General features: G+C 42.9%; 1 protein-coding gene across 3 annotated transcripts in view; it reads right to left on the bottom strand.

Moving 5' to 3' along the window:
• The window catches only part of NUP214 (nucleoporin 214), a 38,728-nt gene that overhangs the window by 3,209 nt on the left and 13,253 nt on the right, over positions 1-22,266 (bottom strand). The window contains exons 18-33 of one of the 3 annotated variants that reach the window (XM_054646579.2): positions 20,797-20,900; positions 20,126-20,305; positions 19,585-19,670; positions 19,408-19,491; positions 18,839-19,084; positions 18,001-18,165; positions 17,221-17,329; positions 13,934-14,009; positions 13,165-13,273; positions 12,081-12,183; positions 10,476-10,549; positions 6,959-8,719; positions 5,478-5,548; positions 4,832-4,988; positions 3,370-3,519; positions 1,983-2,154 (exon numbers count right to left, since the gene is read on the bottom strand). In XM_054646579.2, the coding sequence (XP_054502554.2) occupies positions 1,983-2,154; positions 3,370-3,519; positions 4,832-4,988; positions 5,478-5,548; positions 6,959-8,719; positions 10,476-10,549; positions 12,081-12,183; positions 13,165-13,273; positions 13,934-14,009; positions 17,221-17,329; positions 18,001-18,165; positions 18,839-19,084; positions 19,408-19,491; positions 19,585-19,670; positions 20,126-20,305; positions 20,797-20,900 (3,647 nt within the window). The remainder of the gene's footprint in view (positions 1-1,982; positions 2,155-3,369; positions 3,520-4,831; positions 4,989-5,477; positions 5,549-6,958; positions 8,720-10,475; positions 10,550-12,080; positions 12,184-13,164; positions 13,274-13,933; positions 14,010-17,220; positions 17,330-18,000; positions 18,166-18,838; positions 19,085-19,407; positions 19,492-19,584; positions 19,671-20,125; positions 20,306-20,796; positions 20,901-22,266) is intronic. The other 2 variants (XM_077189094.1, XM_054646580.2) reach the window with 2 other exon arrangements.

The following is a 22,266-nucleotide window of genomic DNA, read 5'->3' as shown; positions in this document are numbered from 1 at the left end:
TAGAACAAGAGGTTTTAGGGTGCTCCATCTTCTCAGGACCATGCTACAATACAAATCCTGTCTACCTTGTGTAAGGAAGAGGTGGTGAAAATAGTGACAAGGAAACTTGTGGTTCAAACTGCTCCTTTCAGCTACAACAAGAAGAGGCCTGCTGGAAAGGCTGCACACAGTTTAAGTAAGAAACAGCTTAATAGGGACATTTTTTTTTTCCAGACACATAAAAGACATGAAATGCAGTCATTGCCTGGTAACAATTTGATCCAACCTATCTTGCCCAGATTTTCAGGTCTTTTGTAAAGCTGCTGTGCAAAATACAACTGAGATGCACTTGAGGTTAGTTTATAAAAGCAAAACATCATTTGCCCACCAACAGTTGGAACTGAAGGCTCTGAAGAAGTGTAGTGGTTTCTATTTCTGACACCCCCATAATTTATTGAGTGATGCAGATTTTTCAGAATTGAAGCAGTATGAATCACATGTATTTAAGTCAGCAGAGTATTCTCAGGAACTGGGAGCTAATACAACACCATGTACTTGCAAGTAACTTCTTTGGAATTGGGATTTTTAAAGTTTCACTTCAAGAGAAAGGCAAAAAGGAAGTCCTGCACAGATGCTACATTATACTGCAGAATCAAACTATTGCTCAACATTTTGTGGTGAGATTTGGATTTTTGTAAAGATGCCTGGGAATTTTGCACACTCTTTAAAAGTTTTAAAAATCAACATCCTCAGGGAACGCTGAAAATATCAGACTGAGTCTGTACCTTTCTAGTAGAGAAAAAATTGTCAAAGCTTCCCACAAGTGAAGTCACTGCATTATCTTTCTTGAGTCTGCAGACTGCTTATGCAAGACCTCTTTTCCATCAACATGCTGCTTGTTCTGAATCCCATTTTATCTTTAAGCTCTCCATGTTGTCACTAAGCAGATCCAGTCTCAGTACAAAATCCTGCAGCACAATGGCTGGATGCTGGAACTGAACAAACTAGCAGTTGATTTCAGCTAAGTCATCCCTACAAACACATCCTTCTATTGAGATTGAATTAAGCTGCCTGTATTTCCACTTTCCAAAGGGACTCCTCAAGCTGCTACACATTCTGGGCAGCAGGAGCACCTGGCTGAAGCCTGCCCCAGCTCAGGGGTACCTGCCCACACCTCAGAGGAATTAACAAGTCACACTTCTGGATGCACCCCTGTGCCTTAGGTAAGGGCAGTTCCTCCTGAAACCAGACAGAGACAAACACTTGTGAAATTTATAAACACCAAGATTGGGGAGACATCTGGTTTCCTCTCCTCACTGGAAGTTTTTCTCTTTTAAATTGGCTGTGTTCAGTCTGACTGTAACTGCAGCACAATGTTGGTAGCACAAGGCTGAAGAACTGCATTTGCTGCCTCCTGCAGAAGCTGCTTGGCAAGGTTTGGAATTTTGTATTTGCTGAACAAAGCAAGGAATGATGTGCTGTCTGCTCTGGTGCCAAGCACAGGCTTAGGGGATACAGGAACAGGTAAAAACAATCAGGGAGGGATAAATATGAAGAGCTCTGGGAGCACAGACTGTTGTTACAAGTGCCTCATCCCACAGGTGAGAGAACAGCCTGAATTCTCATTAGCATCTCTAGCCCAAATCTAACCAGAGGATAAAGTGTCTGGACAGAGTAACAGATAACAATAATTGTTATTTTCTTTGCTAGGCACAGTTTGTAGTCCTAGATTTGCACTCATTAAATGCACACAGAGAAAATACCCCTGCATTTCCTCACAAAGTTACAAGCTGACATCTCAAAAGAGTTACCGGCATTAAAATGATCACACTCATTCTTTGGGGTGTCAATTTTAGTTTTATACCTTAACATTTTTGTCCTTAAACAAAAAAAAAAAGGACAGTTTGATCTTACCAGTCAATGGCAGAACATATTCCTGGTGTCAAAGCAGAGGTAACCAAGCAGAACCTTGTCATGCAAGCAGGCTGCTTTCCCTGGCTTACCCAAATCCTCCAGCGCTGGCTGCTGCCGTCCCCTCGCCGAACACTTTGCCTCCCGTTGAGCCCAGAGGGCTTGAAAAGGTTGGGGCTGAACCGAATGCTGGCACCCCTCCAAACCCAGGGGATCCCCCAAAAGTGGGAGGGCTGCCAAACACTGGAGCAGCACCGAAGCCACCTGAGCAAAACAGAGGCAAAAAAGGGGACAGGAATATCACATAAACAATAAGGCAGAGAGAGAAAACAAAGAGCAGCTTTCCAGGTAGATAATGGGGTGTTCATCCTATCATATGGACACCAATTTAAACAATTAATTCCAATCTGCAGGGTGTTTTGTTGCAAGAGATATGGGTAAGAGAAGTGCCTGGATGCATGAAAGAAAACTGCAACTGGCAAGTCTCCCCCATCTCTGAAGATCAGAGAGTAGGTGCAAAGTTGGGTTTTAAGTGCTTCAGGGATGCAAAGATTCAGGAGGTAGGGTATGATTTAATTCTGGTTTAAGTAGTGGAAACTAAAATGGAAGGATGTCAGTGGAACTGCCTGCAGGGAATTGAGAACTTATCTCTGCTCTTGGCAATTTCTGTTCAGGGGCTAGCTGCCTCCTGCAGTTCTGAGTGGATTTCTACCCAGATTATTTCTTTCTATGTTCATCTGCTGATATTATTGGCCTGTTTCACTGTGGAACATGAAGGACACCTGCTCTTTTACTTGACCAGGGATGAGGATGGGATACCACTGCACCTTTTAATACCCAGGGTGAAATTCCAGTCCATGCCAAGGTAATGGATACTGTTTGGCTGTAAACACAAAAGGTCTGGAAAAAAAATAAATGCTAGGCCTGAATTATTTAAATGCAGATCAGATATTTTGTTACCTCCATCTCTAGGAAGTTAAGAGCATTTATCCCAGGGGCTGAAGCTTTGGTCAGCAAACACTCTCTTTAGCAATGTACATTAACATGCTTCATTTTCCTTTTTCCACAATTTTAAGTAGTGAAATGGGGATAAAAGAGGTTACAAAACCCAGAACAAAGTTTGTAAGATAATATTCCAAGGAAGTATCTAAAATAGGAAAAATGTATTCAGTTCCATGTTCTGTACTCTTGACTTCACAGAACATAAGACCAGAACTGAATTGCACAGCTCTCAGCTCTTAAATTGCAATGGGAATTTTTGGAATGAACACCTGAGGATGCTGCATAAGAGAGAGTAAAATCCAGCCTTGGACCCACCAGTTAAAGCTCCATTCACTCAGCCATTAGTTATTTTTCATTTATTGTTCAGAGACAATTCTTGTCCATGCACCAAGTCCAGGCTGTGGACAGCTAAGTGGAAGAACAGCAAATAACTCCCAGACAGTGAGGGCTGTCCTAGTGGGTGCTTTCCCAAAGTACCTGCTTTGTTTGGACTGGAGAACCCAAAGCCTTGGGAGGCCACACTTCCACCACCAGAGCTGAAAGTGCCCGTAGGCTTCTGCTCTCCAAAGGAGGAGCTGCCAAAGCCAAAAGTCTTTGCTCCGCTGTTTCCAAATAAGCTCGAAGAATCTGGGGAGATGAAGAATATTTATAAACAGCCAATACTCAGAGAAGACAATATTCTACATTGCACTTCATTAGCTGAAGCAGGAGAAAGGAAAATGACTTTTCTTTCCTCAAGCCCCAAGCACACAATGAACATCATACTGAAAACAACACAGGGAGAAGCCAAGTTTGCCCTAATTCCTACAGGACTTTGAGGTTGCACCAAGATCCATTCTGGATCTGACAGACCACTAACAACCCTTTATTGCTGCAATCTAGTAAATCACCAGGAAGGATGATTTGTTTAGATGCATCCTGTGCCCCAGTCAGTAAAAGACAATTCCTCAAGTGAGGAATCCCAGCAGCTACAATCATTCTCTCCAGACAACACAAATATCAGCAAACCACAAATTAAAGGTTCTCAGCTGTTTTGGCAATGCTCACTATTTCTACACAAGATTATCTAACAGGACCTTAAAGTAGGAGCCAAACTTCTCCAGCCTTACTAAAAAATAACTCATTTTTTTCATCCTTCATAAGCCTACAGGGAGTTTTTGCATCTAGAGGCAGGGCACAGAGCAACCAAAGCTTTTCTCTGGTGAACCATCTGTTTTGTTTCATCACAAACCCCAGAACTGCATTAAATTATTAAATTAGCAAGGTTAGAAAACTGACCTCAACCATTAATCCCAATGGATCATTAAAGATGTAATAAAATAAATGGATTTTCTCTCTTAAGGCTTGAAGCGCTACTTCTAACCACTTGCAGCACCAACTTTACAGCTTTCCTTTGTTTCCCAACTTTGATGTTCAGCCACTGGCTCCCCTTCTTTGTGCTTTCTACCTGCCTATCAATATGTCACAGCAAATTCTGGTAAAGTACCTTGCATGTGCTGCATAAAGACATGAATTTTTAGGCAGAGGTTCACAAAAATTCTCTCCCTCTCATATTGATTCGTTGCAATTTTTACAGTCTTAGGGCGATGAGAGATGATCAAAGCTTTCCAACTTCCAACCAAGTTGGAGGCAGAAATTCAGTGACAAGAATTTTGAGTATTTCATTTTAAGGAAGGATTAGGACAAGAATTCTCTACAGAATATAGATATTATTCACACTTCTTGCATCTGCTTGTTTGCTTCAATGGCTTCCCTACTTGTTTTCCATAAACCTAGAAGAAAAATTCTGCATTACACATCACACATGCTCTGGTTACTCCCTCAAAGCCTTTCATATTAACACAGAATTGACTCAAAAACAATCAGCAGAAAAGCAGATGGGCTCACAAAAGCAGATGGAAATCACAGCACATTTTGTATTCTTCTTTTGTTCACTTACTCTGGGAAGCTGCAGATCCAAATCCTCCACTGGAGGAACTGAAGGGATTCTTATTGGCTGCATCCTGGCTTGGCTTTCCTCCCAAACCACTGAAGAAGCCTCCACCTCTCCCACCACTTCCAGCTCCAAACAAGCTTCCACTGGAAGAAGATGGCTGCTAGAACACAAAAAGGACAAAAAAGGGATTTAAGCAAAGTCAAAGCAGCACGTGTTCCCCCAAGGCTGTTCTGCCTGGGCCTTTTCTCAGGATGTCTGAAGGGGCTGGCAAACCAGCCAGCAATCACCTTCCAAAATGGAATGCCATGAAATTTTATTTAAGTCTGTCTTAAATCTTGTCCACAGCACAGAATAATGCCTTTGAGACTTGCCCTACACTTGCCCTACTTTCCACATAGCATGGAACAAAGGCAGGAGACTTACTGCATCTGTCTTATCTTGCATGTGATAAAATGTTTGTGTCCCCATGCCCCCTGGAGTATTCATGCAGATGCTGCTTTGGTGCTTACCACAACAGCAAATATCCCCAGTACAGACTGGGGCACATTTTATTTAATACATCCAACTATATTAAAAAAATATATCAGAAATAGGGAACCCTGACCAAGTGCCCCACATGTAACAGCCCTACAAAGCCATAAATACTTGCCTGGCCAAAGACAGTGCCTCCAGTATTTGCTGCTTGCCCAAACACAGAACCTGTGTTACTAGAACCAAAACCTAAGAGAAAAAAAGAAAAATTAACCACCAAAACTATTACCAGAGTGTAAGACCAGGACAGGATAAGGACAGGTCTTCCATGCCAAAACACAGGGATATAAATTATGTTACCAAACACATCTAGGCTGGACAGACACAAAGCATGTGCCAACACCCAAATAATAATTTACATGGAAAGTTTATATCAAAGTCATTCTCATTCTCTCTTTGGCCAACTTAAAAACAGACAATAGAAGGCCTTTTCACTTGTGGGATTGTTGCTAACACCAAGAGAATTGGATTTCTGTTAACATGGCTACAATAATACTGCAAGTCGTGCACAAGCACTGGAGCATTCTGATTGCCCTTGTGTAAAGAGGATCTGAGCTTTGTTACCTGAAGACTCCTGTTAAAGATAATGAAATGTTTTGATTAAAAAGAGAACTCCCCTTTCCATTTCCCAGTTCACTTAAATGTGCCTTTTGTAATAAAACTTGCATCTCTATAATTAGGAACACCTTTCTCGAGCAGAGTTCACTTCCCACCATTTAACTATTCTCTGCTACTGTACTTAAAATGAGCAAGCAGTTGCCTGCAGTGCCATCATTTTTAATTAAATGAACCTAATTAGTTTTTCTTCCTTGGAAATACATGCTCTCCATTATTACTATGCACTTGTCACTTTTCCCTGGGAGCTCTCTGAAGATTGTAGAGAAAAACCTTTGGAAAAGCCCCAACAATATACTGAGCATGTGGAGAACAAAAAGGGACTGACCAAGGAGGTTTGGTCTGTGCAAGAATCCAATTTAACTGTGTGGACAGGTAGCTGGTGCTCATGTTACTGCTATATTTAATTTTGAGATGTATCCAAATGCAGAAGTGGATTTAACAGATTTTTCCTGCAAACACATCACTTTGAGGGCTTAAATTTTTTTTTTTTTGCCATCCTAGCTGATGACACAGTATTACACCTGGCTGTACATGCACTGTTGCATGTGTTCAGTGCAGACCACTGAAGGAACTGCTGCATCTGTTTATTCATTGCCTTGGTTATGGTCTCAGAGCTGCTCTGCCCCTTTCACTCAACAATTTACAACACTTCCAGTTATTGTGCAACAGGCAGGATAATATGTAATTCAAAATTAAATTAAGGTAGACTAGTAAGTATAAAATGAAGGCAGGACTGGCTGACAAGGCTACATTCAGAGCCTGCTGATGAATAGTGAAACAGAGCAAAAGCTTCTTTTGCCTCCAACATTAGCCTGCTTCTCACATCCACTGCAGCTCTTGTTCTTACTAATTGAAAACAGAACAAAACCAAACCAAAAAAATGAGACCCATCAGGTGCCATAGGGGGGAAAAAAGGCATTAATGCCATCCTGCTTTCCCCAGTGATACCCTCCAAGGCAGACAGTGCCACTCTGCTCTTACCTGAGGCCTGGCAGAAGCTGAAGCCAGCAGAGGACGTGGTGGTGGTGACAGCAGCAGTGCTCCCAAACACAGATCCCCCCTGCCCAAAGCCAGTGCTCTGCCCAAACACAGGAGGGCTGCTCTGCCCAAAGAGCACCCCCCCTGTGCTGGCTGGCTGGCCAAAGGAGAAGGAGCTGGCACTGTTGGTGCTGGCTGGGGCTCCAAAAACATTCCCACTGCTCGAGGCTGCTGTGGAAGCTGCTGGCTGGCCAAAGGCTGGCATTGTCCCAAAGCCAGACTGGCTGAAGGTAAAGCCACTTGAAGAACTGCTTGCAGGTTGTCCAAAGACTGGTGCTTGCCCAAAGGCTGGCTGGCCAAAGCCTCCCGTGGTGGTGGTGCCAAAAGCAGAAGTACCAAAGGCTGAGGTGGCAGCCTGGGTGGTGGCAGTGGCTGTGGACAGAGTGCTGGTGGTGAGCTGCCCAAAGGGAGAGGATGCTGTGGTACCTGCTGGGAGCTGTCCAAAAACAGGTGGTGTGGAGGGAGTGGCAGCAGCTTCCCCAGCAGGCTGGGTAAAGGCTGAGCCAGAGGAGCTGGAACTCGGTGGCTGAGAGAACACTGAGGAGCCTGCACAAGTGGGGGCAAACACAGAGGCACCAACAGCTGGACTCTGCACACCTGTAGTCACATCAGAGGTAGCAGCCAGAGCACCTGTGGCTTCTGCAGGAGAGGCAGGAGAGGCAACACTTGCTGTGGAGGTTGCTGCTGACACATTCTGATCTGCTGGGGTGGCTGTGGAGACAGCAGGAGGCACCGGGGCCTTCAGATCGCTGGTGGAGGTGGGAGCAGCCACGGGGTCAGGGGCAGGAGGTGCCACTGTGGTCCCAGAGCCCTCTGGGACGGTGTCCCCAGCTGTGGCCTGGGGTAAGGCTGGTTCTTTAAGTGGCTCTGTGAGCTGTGCCTGGGGCTGTGGCACTGCAGGTGAAGACCCAGCTGCTCCAGCTTCGTTTTCAGACGTTTTTTCTGAGCCAGGTTGTAATTTGGCATCCCCTGCAGACTTACTGGAAGTTGCAGCAGGGACAGCAGTTTGTGATGAACTTGAGAAACCTCCAAACGAGAGGGATGTTGAAGCAGGGAGAGTAGAAGGGGCAGAGGTGGAAGTGCTCATACTGTTTGTTTGCTGAATACCAAATGAAAAGGTGGGTTTGCTGCCACCAGAGCTTCCAAGATTAAACACCCCAGAAGACCCCGTGCTGGTTAACTGGACATTGCCAAAGAGACTGCCCGTGGCACTAGTGCTGATGGATGCTGTGCCAGCTGACGTGCCTGAGGTTGAAGCAGCTTCTCCAGCTTTTCCTAAAGTCAGGGGAGCAGTAAAATTAAATGCAGAAGGCATTGTAGACACTTTAGTTGACTGTGTTCCTGCAACACTGGTAGATGGTGCTTTACTGGTGCTCTTGGCATTATCATCTACTTGACCAACCCGTAGTCCTGAGAAGCTCCCAAGAGTTTCCCCAGCTAGGTTGCCCTGAAACAAGTGATCTCCTGGTTTGGATGGAGCAATATCCAACTTGCCAGAGGTTGTGGGGGGAGCAGAAGATGATGTTGCAGCAGCTTTGGTTGATTGGGTGCCATCTGCTGAGGTGCTACCTCCTACTCCACCTCCTGGAGCACCTGCTGATTTGTGGGACCCAAACACAAAGGAGGAGGCCTCAGGAATTGCTCCAAGTTTGGAACTCCCAGCAAACAAAAATGAGTCTGGCTGGGCTGATTCTTTTGCAGGAGCTGTCAGTGAGAGAGGCAGAGGTAACAAATCGAGTTAGGGTATGCAAAGCTCATTTATCATTCTTGCAATAATGGCCCATTTGAGTGCTTCACAGACTGTCAGTGCTCTTGCCTCAAAGCTATAAAGCCTCTGTCCATCAGGTAACTGCAACCTTCACAGCCATTCAGGACATTACAGTGACACCCAAAGCCTTTATGGCTAGGGTGGCAGTGACAAACACTGTTACTGTCACATCACAGCCTCCACTTAACCATCCTTCTCTCTGAGTACAGACAACTCCAGCCTTTGGCTCCTATTTCTTTTTCAGCAGTTTGATAAAAACATGAAAGACCTGGTTATTACAGATAATTTTCTACTGACACCACTTTCACCTCTTCTTACTTGGTTCAGGTAAAAAATTCCTGACATTTACTTCAGCACTTTCTTTTTAAACCAATGGCTCAGAACAGTTAAGGTCATAAAAATACTTTGACACTTGAAGAGTTTTCTACAAAATCAAATCTTTCTTTACCAATTCAATTATTTATAGACTACCAACCAGTTTTGATACAGCTTGCTTTCAGCTTTGAAAAACTAGAGAAAAACTCTCAAATGTAATTGCCAAAGCAGCTCCATTTCTAACCTACACTGCTGTCCAACAGTGTGAAACTGCTGAAGTTTTAAGGGAGCATGGGCTAGTTTTATTTAATGTACTGTCATTTCATTTCTGTGCACCAAACAAATTTTGACTTGAAAACACTTCACTGGTGTTTGGACAAAGTACAGGAAATCTGCATGGAGCTCAAACAACAAAGAGCAAAAGCTTCTTACCAGATCTGGTATTATCCTTGTGTTTTCCTCTATATTAAGTATATTTAAGTAACTGACACTCAATAATGTAGCTTTATTTTCCTCCTGAGGCCCTGAAATTACATTCTGTAGTTCTTCCATTACCAATTAGAGACAGAGGTGCTCCTACCAGTTCACAGAACAGAGTGGAGTACCTGCCCTCACACAATGCTGTGGTTTACAAGTCTGCCTCCTGTACCTCCCACTCCTGCTTTATCTATGTTATTTACCTAAGCTTTTATGTTCATCTCCAAATTTTAAGCCCACTTCATTCTCTCTACTTAACATCAAGAGTATCAGTAGCATTACTGTAGCTGTGATGGTCTAAGGATAGAAACAAGCCAAGATTTGTAAGAAGAGGTGATATCTTTTATCAGAGGAACCAACAACATTGGGAGCAAATTTTCTGACTGTATGATCTCATCTGCAAGACTGAAATTAAAGGCAGAAAGCTTCAATACTACAAAGCAGATTTTATCAGTTCCCTTTGATGAGACTCAACAAGGATCTACCTATGGCATGGAAAGGCAGCCTCTGTATTGTCACTTCAATTTTGGAAGCAGCACAAAGCCATTCCAAGCACTTCCCTCTGATTACTAAATGCTCACTGGATAACAGTTCTTTGTCAGTTCACTTCAGCAACTTTAAATCTACAGATTAAAAACAGCAGAGGAAACGACTACAGATGTTACCCTTTTCATAAACTAGCGCCTCCTAAATGTTCTTGGCAACAAATATTTTGCTTAATTGACAGGTGGGTGGCCCAGATTTCTGTGTATTACAGGGGAGAACCCAGCATGGGTATGAAATGTTACTGCAATTTTAGTAATAGAAGTGCAACACAGAACAAGAACCACATGGATTAGGAAGAGTAAACACTCTGTTAAGAGGGAAGAGATGCTGTTTGCACAACTCTCCCAGACTCACCTTGTGAGGGAGCGAGGCTGGGAGGAGTCTGTGATGAAGCAGCTGATGTGACACCACCAAAATTAAATACAGACCTAGGAGGAGAGGAGAGGAGAGAAAGGGAAAGAATGACTTAGCTCCAAGTGCTGAAATTTCCAACCATATGATGAGCACAACTCTGAGGCTCAGCTTTCCAGTACAGACTTGCACAAAGCCAGGCACACAGGAGCACTTTCTCCAAGGACTAAACAGGAAGAGAGAAACACACACTGTGCTCCATTTGTTCCCTCTCTGAAAAGGCTTGTAGAGGGTTAAAGAGAGTCAGGGCTCAAAGTTCTTTTGACCATCCTCATCCTTCCATGTTCTTTCCTTTCTGCTGTGTATTTCTTCCTCATGCACCAAAATCTGATGGATTTGGGGAGACTGGTGAGAGGAAACAGCACAGGAGCAGCTACAGTTTGAAAGAGCTAAAAGGGAAGAATCAGTGCATGTGCAGAAGGGAATGACTGGATACAACCATCCATCAAAAAGGAGATCACTCATAGCAAGACAAAAATGAAAAGTTATCATGACTATTTTACACTGAAAATATTTTGTCTTGCAAAAATACTGTGATCTTTCATAATGAGTCTTGCAAAGATCTTCATTCCCTGAGGCTTTTTAAGCTTTCTCTGCTTCTCAAAAACCAGCTGCTGATACAGAAGTCAGGCCATGGGACTAAGACATCACTGACAACAGCACTGTATTTAGCATATGGTTTACACACTGAGGCACTGCACATGGGACAAAGGCAGGGTTGTTTGCTTTTTGAATCTGAATTTCCATCTCTCAAAAGGACTCTTTTAGCCCTCTGAAGAGCCCAGCAAGGCATTTGGGTAGTATCCACTTTAAAAAGTGCAGAGAAATGGGTAAGACTGGAAGAAACCACCCATTTGAATGTGTGTGTATTCTGAAATAATGTTGCCAACTTCACAGAGAAATTCACTTGAATGTTAGACCAGTAAACATGCAGAATTTCAAACAATCATTCCTAAGGAATCATCCCTCTCCCCTAAACACAAGATGTAACCAAATAAACATTTTTGCCATCCCTGAAATACCATTCCATAAGAGAGATTTCAGAGTAACTGTATGTTCATAACATGTGCCTTGCTTTGTGTTATTGTTATGTAACAGATATCACCAGATGGCTTGGGGCCCCTCTTGTCACCTTCATGAACTGATTACTTTTCCAAGCCAAAACACAAAATTTGTTCTGCTGTATTAAAATGAAGAAGTAATTCAGTGAATGTCCCCATCAGTACATATTTCAAGTCCTAACAGGGAATTTGTTTATCAGTCCACTGTAGATAAAACCAAAAAACAAGCCAGTCACCCTTTACTCTTGATTAGTTATACACTGAAAATTCTCAGAGCAACAGGATATTGTGTCAAAGCCTCAAACACCTTCACTCAGGCTTCCACAAACAAGGTCTTCAAAGGACTCTGGTACAACCCCTGCCCTCCCAGTCTAACATCTGCAGGTGCCATTTTACAGTACTGCACAGCTTGTAGGCAACACCTGCTGTAACAGCCAATACCCATATTTAATGTCAACTACAAAGAAATCTTAATGTTCATACAGACCCTGCAGAAGAAAACAAGGATGTTTTGTTAAGCTGTGAAGTTGTTGCTTGTACTGATGTCACAGTAGAAGAAACAGCTGTAACTGTTTTTACTGTCCCTTGTCCTGTAAGTTACAAGAACAACAAATAAATATACTTTTAAAATAAATTTACAAATCAAAAAAATAAACAACGCATCCTGACATCTATCTATTAGAAAAGCAGGGATTAGCTTGCACACACAGTCTATAATTTAATAAATTTCTAATAAAAAGGAAGTGCTATCAAATTCAGGAGCTGACATTTTCAATAAACCAAAATTTAAGAAGCATTTGCCAAGTCAAATATAATTCCTAGCTATTTTTACTGCTTCTTACCCCTGGCTAAGAGGCAACCTACATCCACGGATTAAAGGCAAAAGACCAACAGAGATGGATTGCAGACATTTATGCAAGAGGCTTATAAAACCATGTCCAATGCAAGCATTATTATCTAATACACATTAAAAATCAATTGCTTCCTTCCCCTCTTGTTCCTCTTTTCCTGTTAAGTTGTAAACTGAGCATTCCTTTCTTTAGAAGCTTCCCAACTCTATGAGACTGATCCCTGTGTCTGAAGTGGCTCTGAAGTTGGTCCTACAGCTCAATAGATCCTGCACAGGAATTAGATCAAGCTTGTTCAGGTACTCCTAGAATGCTGTGTGGCTAAAAATCAAATCAGCACATTTAAAATCAGCAGGATTTCAATGTTTTAAAAACAAAAGAGCTGCTTTTAATTTGCTGTCGAACCACAGTAGCCTTGTGGAAGATGTGCTCTCAGCATTTCCTGATAAGAGTTACAAGCCCTGAGTGCACTCTGAACAAGGAACTGTGTCATTAAATTCTAGATGCAGGAACAGACAAAACACAGGGAGTATAGAGAACCACTCTCCTGCACTTCTGTACCTTCTTTTTGACAAATTCTCCCCCTCAAGACTGGCATAGCAACCTCTCAGTGGAGGCTAATCTCTTCTCCTCAGTATCCTCATTCTCTGGACTGTGCACTCTGACATCTTGCAAGAGACAGCCAGGCCTTATTTCCATCTCCACAAAAGAAAGACAACTTACCTGAGATCTTGTTGCCAGATGATGTTGGAGCAGCTGTGGATGCCACAGGAGAGGGTGCACACACAGAGGAAGGTGGAGTCTGGCTCTTCATTGAGCTTGTCAGAGGTGTCTAAAAACACAGCACCACTTCAGGTCAGTCTGTCCATTAACAAAGGACCTTCTGACTTTGGGTTGCTATTATCAGTGCCATGCAGTGACTTAAGAATAAAATAGAGGTGGGTGGTTGCAGCACTTAGGAGAGCCCTGCACTCTTGGGCCCATTATGTCTTGACACTTAAATAGAGGGTCAGTCCTCAGCCTTTTCAACAAGTCAGCAAGCCTCTGTGGGCAGCAGCTCAATGATTTCAGAGGACAAAGACTTCTGCACTGGGGTTTTTTGATGCATAGATATAAAACCCAGCAGCTTGTCAACTATTAAGCAATATTTTCAGTAGAATAACAGGGTAATAAAGAACTCTCTTCCCTGATTTCCTGTAACTTTCTTTTTGTTTTCTTGTGAAATTTAGTTGTTGCTACCTAACACAGCTTCCTTTGCTGTTAGCTGCAACCATCACTGCAGCAAGGCTGTGGCCATCAGAAAGCTGCATGTCTTCAGAAGTTAGAAAAGACAAGACATAACATAGATATGCCTGGCATCACACTGTCAAGGCCACAGATACAGAAATGGTTTGTCAAGAATGCAGGGCAAGCTATGAAAATTAAACCCCCAAACTCTGCTGAGCATGCCCAGGTAAGTATTCCACAGGGAAAGGGCTCCATATCACAATACCTGCTTAGCTTGATTTGTAGCAACAGTTGCCAAAACTTGATGGACTGCCTGGGCTGCAGAGTGAGGTACAGATGATCTTAAAAAGAAAAATTAAACAATTATATGAATAACTACTCTGAAAGAGGATTTCCTCTCCTCTCAGAAAGCCCAGCTCCCAGAAGCCCTGAACAACAGCCACTATTAAAGATTCCACACACAACTCCAAAAGAACAAATCTGATTAGAGAATAAACCTCTTAAATGAATCAGCCACATTTAACAAAGGAAGCCTGTAAATGTGTTTAAACCTCTAGACTGAAATGATCAAGTCTTCTCCAGACACTCTTGTCTCTGAAGAGAGTCAGGGCTTTCTATTTTACAGGGAGTTGATGAAAAATCAGCAGGTAAGGGGATTACAATTTTATGCCTAGTGGATAACAAATTTAAGCAGCTTCCTTCACAATGTGGAGTCCAGACACGTACATGCAATGCTTAGAAATGCTGAGTAAGTTGGGAGGGGGTGGAGGGAGCATTTCCTGTCTTTGAAGTGTACTGTAAACACTGACAAAGTCATGGAAAGAACTGTGATAAAATTAATCTATATTCTACATTGTAAATATGGTATTTTTGACCACGAAATAAAAACCCCCAGACAATTGCTGCAGAATGACAGCATCTCATGGGCTGCAGGATCTGACCTTGGCACTGTGGGCCACCAACAAATCACATCAGGGCAACTTGGGAACAGCCAACCAGTTTTAGCATCTCAAGTCTGTGGTCCACCAGGTTCAAAAGCTTCACTGGCCAATACCAGAAGATTTCAGAAGCTTTAATTCAACCATGATTGCATTCCCTTGGTGGCAAAGCCCAGCTTTCTTACCCAGGCAGGTTCTCTCCATCTTGACTCAGACCAGAAGTTCCCTAAGGCAATAACCAATCTCTGGCTGAGGCTGCAAATCCCAGACAGTGAGCAAATTTGGGCATCCAAAATTGTCTGTCTGCTAAAGCATGAGGATTCCCAAACTGCATTTACTGTTTGGTCAGCTGCAGGCCAATTCATAGGGATCTTCTACCATATTTTAAAGGAAGAGGACACAAGTATGACACATTTTGCATGAACATTTGGTCTTGCATATGGTTTTGTGCCTTGAACAGCTTTGCTTTACTAGAGTCCTTCTTTCCTTCCAGTCATGAGTAACTTTCTCTACATTGCCTGGCCTGGATTTGCCCTCTGCCCAAAGCAGAAGTACAGCAAACAATGAAAACTTCAAGATTAACACTGGCAAAAGTTGGTGGTGGGATGGTACAGCTGTAGATTTCAAGCTTATGCTGGACAAAAAAGAAAACAACAGAAAGTCTGTGAAATTCATGAGATGGTGGGACTTGATCTCAACATTCATCACTTGACAATGCTGTGAAAATGCTGGGTTTGACTTCAGTTGTGGAGAAAGGATTATTTTTTCACTGAAAATTGGACTGGGACCACCAACACACCCAGTCATAGGCCACTGAACAACTGATAACAACTGAAAAATCATTCCTGCTTACCAACCAAAGAGTGTGCTGTGGCAGCAAAAGACAGCCAGGATGTCTGAAGTAGCAAAAAGTGGTGAATTAACTTTGCTGGGTGAATGCTCTTCATTTTAGTGCTGAATCTGACTGGCAAGCATGGCTCATTTGGGTAGAATTTTTAGAAAGTACATTTTTATGAGGTCAGCTATAAAGTAAAACTGTAGAAAGCCTCCAAGATATCAAGCTAGCTGGTGCTCTATAAATTAGAGGTATCAATCAATACTGACAATCTAAAACTACTTGAAAGTAAGACAGGTCTTTAACTGCAGTTCAACTGCAAACAAATCTCATTACATATTGCTCACTCACAATCTCCTCTGTGCAGAGCCAGTACTTTCTACTTTTTTCATCATAGTTCTGATGAAACAGACAGTGGAAAACTCTTCCTGGTCACAACACCACTTTTAGCCAAAAAATTCCCAAGTAGAGCTGTCTACAAATTTGACTTTCAAAAGATGTAGCAATTCCCCTCCCCACTCCAGTTTATCACTATTAGGAAGAAATAAAATAGCAAAAAGCACCCAAGCTGTTTCTCAATTAAAATGCAAAAGAAACCATGAAGTAAATGTCAAGGTCTCCAGTTGAGTACCACCACTGTGAGACTGTCCCCTTTTTAAAAAGCTGAATCAAAGGAATTCCACCTTTTTTTCTTTGACAGTGAAGAGTACACACAAATGTGTGAAAGCCAGTAGTGATGCAACAATAGCAATTGTTCCAGGAGCTGCACAAACAGCTCACTGTTATATGGATAAAGCATTTGCAACTCCATACATAATCAGAGATATGTGGTGAATTTATCCCTCTTCGTGCACTAAGCCCAACTTTGCACAGACTTCTCAATACTGCCCAGAACTGGCCATGCACTGCCCTGGTCTTAAGCAACAGCATGAACTTTAAGTAAAGACAGTTCCAAGGTCATTACAATGACAGGGAAAAAGCCTAGTCCTAGGCTGGTGACAGAGCCTGGTGATAAGGAAGAAATCTCTGGAATGAGCTGAGCTGGCTGTTGTCTGCAGGAAGCAGAGTAGGGAAGCCAAGTGTTACAACTAAATCACAAGAAATGGTAACAAATTCAAGGCTAAATACCAGAAGTCAACGTTCCTAGTTTACTCCTGAGGAAGAGCCCTGCAGCTCTGTAAGGTTCCAAAGTGACTGACCCCTAGTGACACCCAGCCCTTCAGTCAAAATTCTGGTGTCAAAACATTTGAGACAAGCGTCCAGAAAAGCCAGAGCACAGCTCTCCCTCCCTTCAGGGGGTGAATCTGGCAACAGAGAGAAGAGGCATAACTGCAGAGAAGGTTCTCTCAGCAAAGGATGACAAAGTAGAAGGAAAACATCTGGACAGCCTGAAGCCACAGACCACACTCAGTGACAGAGGGCTGCAATTCCCTCAGTGAAAGAGGTAGAACAGAGGTAGTGATTTGAGAGATACCAGGCCCAAATTTCTTATTAGCAGTAAAACCACTGAATCCCAAAAGGAGTGGATGCACATAAATGCATTTCACAGACAAATGGAGAAGGAGGTTAATACTAGTCTCATCATTTGTTCAGGACAAGCCATTAGCAATTCCTTGAATGACCTGGTAAGATCTTTCTTTCTATCCACAAACTCAATACTCTTGTCTAAATACACCCACTTCAGGCCTTACACAGCCAGGCTCAGTAAAACACTGCTACTGCTCCCCACTGGCAGATGTGCTTCAGTGCAAATGCTACCAAAGGGCAGCACTCACTCACCCTATGACTGCAGAGACTGCTGGGGTCAGTGTACCAGACTTGAGTTCTCGAACGTTCACCACCTGAGGAACGTTCTTCAGAGTTGATTCAGTCAAGGAGGTGCTCACAGCTTGAAGGAACAGCAAAAAACAGACAAAAAAAAAAAACCAGATGTAAAGAGAAATTCCATATTAAGCATTTCATTTCATTCAGTATGGCCTGAATAATTCCAAAAAGATCCATCCAAGATTCTAGAACATATATAGTGTACCTGGCCTGAAACATTTGGAACCTCAGATTATGGCCTGAATAATTCCAAAAAGATTTGGAATTCCAAGATTCTAGAACATATATAGTGTACCTGGCCTGAAACATTTGGAACCTCAGATTATGGCCTGAATAATTCCAAAAAGATTTGGAATTCCAAGATTCTAGAACATATATAGTGTACCTGGCCTGAAACATTTGGATCCTCAGATTTCATGAAGGACAAAAGAAGTGGGCAGCAATCTATAGAGTTGGTACATTTTTTGTTTGCTGAACAAATCTAATTATTATGAACTCTCTCTTACCAACACCATAACATCTTCTGTTAATGGAAATGGGAGTTTCTCAGGTATTTTGTATCAGCAGCTTACAGGAAAAAGGAAGACAAAGGAACACGGGATAGCTCAGAGGCGCAACAACTACAGATGTGTGCCACATTTTGTTTGATGATCTCCTCCTTTGAGAGCACTAAATCCCTGTGAAAGCCCCATTCAGCTGCTCAGAGGTCACTTGGGCAATCAGCCATCCTTTTACCTGGGGACTGGTTAGCAGCCATCTGCCTCTGCAGAGCTGCAGCAGCAGCTGCTTGTGCTGCTGGAACAGTGACAGTGGGAGCAGGGGCTCCATGTTTCACAGTCTTTGTTGCAAGCATTGTACTGTCTGCCCCTTGTGGGATGATTCTGTTTGAAGATGCAGGCACTAAAAAAAAAACAAATTAACAAAAGTATTAGTTAAATGTTTCTCTATAAATCAGGGAGTCTTTGAAAGCCTTTGCTGAACTGCAGTTCCTCTAAGTACACAGCTTCCTTCTGACAGTACTCACGTGCAGGCCATTCAAATAATCAACACAATCTGTCCCTGGCAGATTTTGGTATATCCCAAGGAATTTAGTAAGTCTCAATAGATTTAACTTCAATGCATTAGAGGACTTCCAATTTGCTGTAACAGACACTTCTGCTGACACCTTATTTTTCTCTCTGGCTGCAGAGATTAAAGAAACCTCTCTTGCACAAGGAAAGTGTATGCAAATGCAGCTCTTACTGAGACTTGCTGGGCTCAGAACTCCTAACCCTGGCCACAGATGCAGTAGTACTCCAGTTTCTTAGTCTTTGGGCAATATTTTAGGTCACTGAAATTTGAAAGAAGCAGGCTATCACAAAAACACAATCAGTGAGTCAAGGTGTTTTAGTGCCTTTAGCTCAAGTTCATGAGGTTACAAAGGACTCTATTACTGCTCCTGGGAACCTGGCAAAGTAAATCTGTGTCCTGCAATCTCATTTCTCCAGGGCCTGAAGCACTGGCAATGGATAATACAGTAGTCAAAGCTACCCACAAGACCACATTGAGAGGAGACACTGCAAACACAACTCACACAAAGTACCCAGGGAGAGGTGTTGTTTCCCAAAGGATGGAGACTGAGCCATCAAGCCAGGCTGGATTGAGGGAGTTCGGACCACAGGAGCATGACGAGGGACTGGGACTGGGGCAGCCTCCTCTTCCTGGTCCACTGCTTGGGAATCATCATTCTCCAGTGACTGGGAAACTGAGGATGTTGAGCTGACTTCATCCAAATCTTCATAATATCTCGTGGACAAGAAGGCAGATCGAGACAAACTTGCTGCAACATCAAAACCAAAGTTCAGTATTAAGCTGAGGGAACCATCCAGTGTATCAGCCATGACAAATGCACCCTATTTTAGGGCAGTCTCCTATTGCCTTGTTTAACTCATGCATCGATAAGATTTGACTTCTTAACTGCCGGGAAAGACAGCCTTAAACCATGCAGCAACTGAAGGCAAGTCCTTCTGAGAGCAGATGGGAGAACAGGAAAAGAGAAGTAGGGGTTGAGTAGTGAAAAGCTAATTTCTGATCTTGGTCCCACAGCAAGTGAGTCACCCTCTCAGAAAGCATATCAGACTTCTATAGTCACTAAAGGTTTACCTGGAGCTGTAGACCTAATTGGTGGAGTTTTCCTCTTGGCTAGAAAATTCCTCAACTGTGCCTGCTTCACTGGGGATAACTTAGCTAGAAAATGGAAAGTAGTTATTAGTCTACAGTCAAACTGCAAGTAAAAAAAAAGGTAATTCACATTTATGGCAGGAAGAAAGAATAAATTACCAGGTGCTTTGGGCAGAGGTTTTGCATGTGATTTCAAAGTAGTTTTCATCAAATCGTTGCGTAGGCTTTCAAGGTCACTGTCAAAACTGGGACAAGGCAGAGCAGTGAAAAAACAGCAGCAGAAAAAAGAAGCCTACCAAAGCAGGAACAAAACTGGGCCAAAGTAGCCACTAGAACCACTGGCATATTTAGAAGAACAATTGGCTCCTCTAGATACTGTCTGATGCACCTTTAACTATTTTGGAAACTTCAATAGTCATTCACTTCTTCCCCTGAAGTCAGACAGACAACCAGCAGTACCTCAGCCTGGAGGCTCTATTATACCATCTACTAAAAAAACTCTAAACTTTTAGGGGAAATTTCTGCTAAGCATCAAACGGCATCCAAGAATCCAACCAATGAACTTCTGTATTACCTGGCCATGGTTTAGTATAATCTTTAGAACATCCTGTCCTCCCATACCATGCCCACAAAACATCATTCTCTGGAGGATGCACATTGCTGGGGGCAAGAGAGAGGGAGGAATTCATGTTTCACACACCTCTGAGCACTGTTGAGAGGTGAATCACTGGGAACACTCCACTGAGATGTCTGGTTGTAGAGGCGCAGCTGCTGCAGGCTGTTCACCAGGTGGTTCAGTCTCTTCCTCTGCTGGTTGATGATTTCCCGGTTATTGGCCAGGGTGTTGAACAAAGTCTCTCGCTCAGGGACTATCAGACGCCTGCAGAGACCAGATCAAGAGACAGGGATAAGGACCATTCTGTGCATCTGGGCCACAGGCAGGCAAGCAAACACCAATGGCTTAGTGGTTCTGGCTACTGAAACTCCAGGTCAATCTCCAAAGCAGTTCAGCTCATTTCAAATAAGATTTCTCCTTTGAACGTGCTGCCAGTTTATTTATTTAGCTCATTTGCTTTAAGATGCTTTATCTATTAGAAAGGCTTAATTAGCTGCCATCAATGAATTTCTGCAAAGCTTAGTTTGTTTCTATAAGCACTATTTGCACTGTACACAGAGACACAAGCTTGTAACGCATATGAAGCCAGAGAGTCTGAACCTATGGCTCCCATTAGGTGTCTGAGACAAGCTTTACTCCCAGATCCCTCAAAAAAATAATCAGACTTTTAAACAGAAAAAGGTCTTTGTCTGTTGATTATTAGATTAATTTCCAATTCACAGATGTAGTTCTGTACTCCAGTTTCAATCACTTACTTCTGCTTTCTCTTCTGTTCCAGGTGCCGGTCCCACTCCAAATCCAGGACGTCGTTCACATCCTGAACAGCAAACTTCACATACTGGTGCAAGCGCCGGATTTCCTGCCATGAAAAAGAAAGTGAACTTTAAATTCATTTCAGAAATCTCAGTTTCAGTTGAAGAAGATGAAGACTCTTTGGGCTCATTCAGTCCAAGCCATAGAACACTTGCCGGTATTTCTGCCTGGAAAGTTTTGCCAGCACAACAGAACCCAACATGGTGAAAATTTATGTAACAATCAATAGGGTACACATTGTCCAGGGCTCGTCTGGACATTTCACCTCAGCTCTCAATTAAGAGAAATACTGTCCATAATATTTGCAAAACACTGCCAGGTCTTTACAAAAAGGATTTTACAAACCCCAGGCATTATACAAAACAATCCTTATTTCAAATGCCACTTCCAGAGCATGAGTCATTTGGTCCCATCTTACAACACTGAAACTTCTAACAATTATAAGTGATCAAAGCTTTGCAGGCTGCTCACACGGCTCTAGAATATCAGCATTCACAGACTATGATTCATGAAAGCACTCACAAATGCTCACACCTCCCACAGTAAGGCAAGGAATTAATTTGACTTTTATAGGTAGGAAAATAAGTAAAAAGCAAGGACAGAGAGTAAAGTGACTTATCCATGACCACACAGCTGCACAACTGCAGCAGCTATGCCAGAGACCTCTGGCCCCAAGCTCTGCTCCCTAAACAAACCCAGAGCTCAGTCTCTGTGATCCCTCCTGCCTGGCATGACACGGCCCTGGCTTGAACTCCAACCTTGTAAAATGGAAATGGGAACTGCAGCTGCTTTCAGCTCATCTCAACAGAATGTTCACCTAAATACAATGAAGCAGCCAAGGAACATAGCTTGAGAAGAACTCCACTGTAAATGCTTTCAACATACAGCATGAAATTCTAGTGGGACCTCTCCAACCTGAAAGCAAACCCAGTCCTGCTGTAGGCTTAGTGTTAAACACTACAAAGCCCAGGTTTCCTTTCCCCAGCACCTACATGGCAGCAACTCTCTGGATACCAAACTGGTAGAGCTGGACATCAGAAAAGTCTCAGGGTATTGAAAACTTCACTGAAAACTAAGACACAAAGCTGCCTACGGGAGCTTTTCTCACCCAGAAGAACAGGGATGATGTAGACTGAGCAAAATTTCAGAGTCAGCACACAGCTTTCTCAAAGCAAACTTCCACAAAGTTCACCCAAAAGCTCTCTCATTCCATTCAAATCCACTTCCACTTCTCTCCCACTGTGTTCTACTTTCTTTATGGTCCTTTCTCTACACAGTGAAACACATACTTCAAGATTATCATCTCTCTGAAGTCACAAGCATAAGCTTCAAATGTCACAGCGACATGCTGGACATCAAAGCAGGCATGCAATTAAGACTGTGAATCAATCAACAGAATCCAGGTGAAGATT

This window comes from Agelaius phoeniceus, chromosome 21 (genome assembly GCF_051311805.1).
Source record: "Agelaius phoeniceus isolate bAgePho1 chromosome 21, bAgePho1.hap1, whole genome shotgun sequence".
Taxonomy (NCBI): domain Eukaryota; kingdom Metazoa; phylum Chordata; class Aves; order Passeriformes; family Icteridae; genus Agelaius; species Agelaius phoeniceus.
Note: the sequence above shows the minus strand (reverse complement) of the source record. Positions and strands in the feature narration are given on the sequence as shown.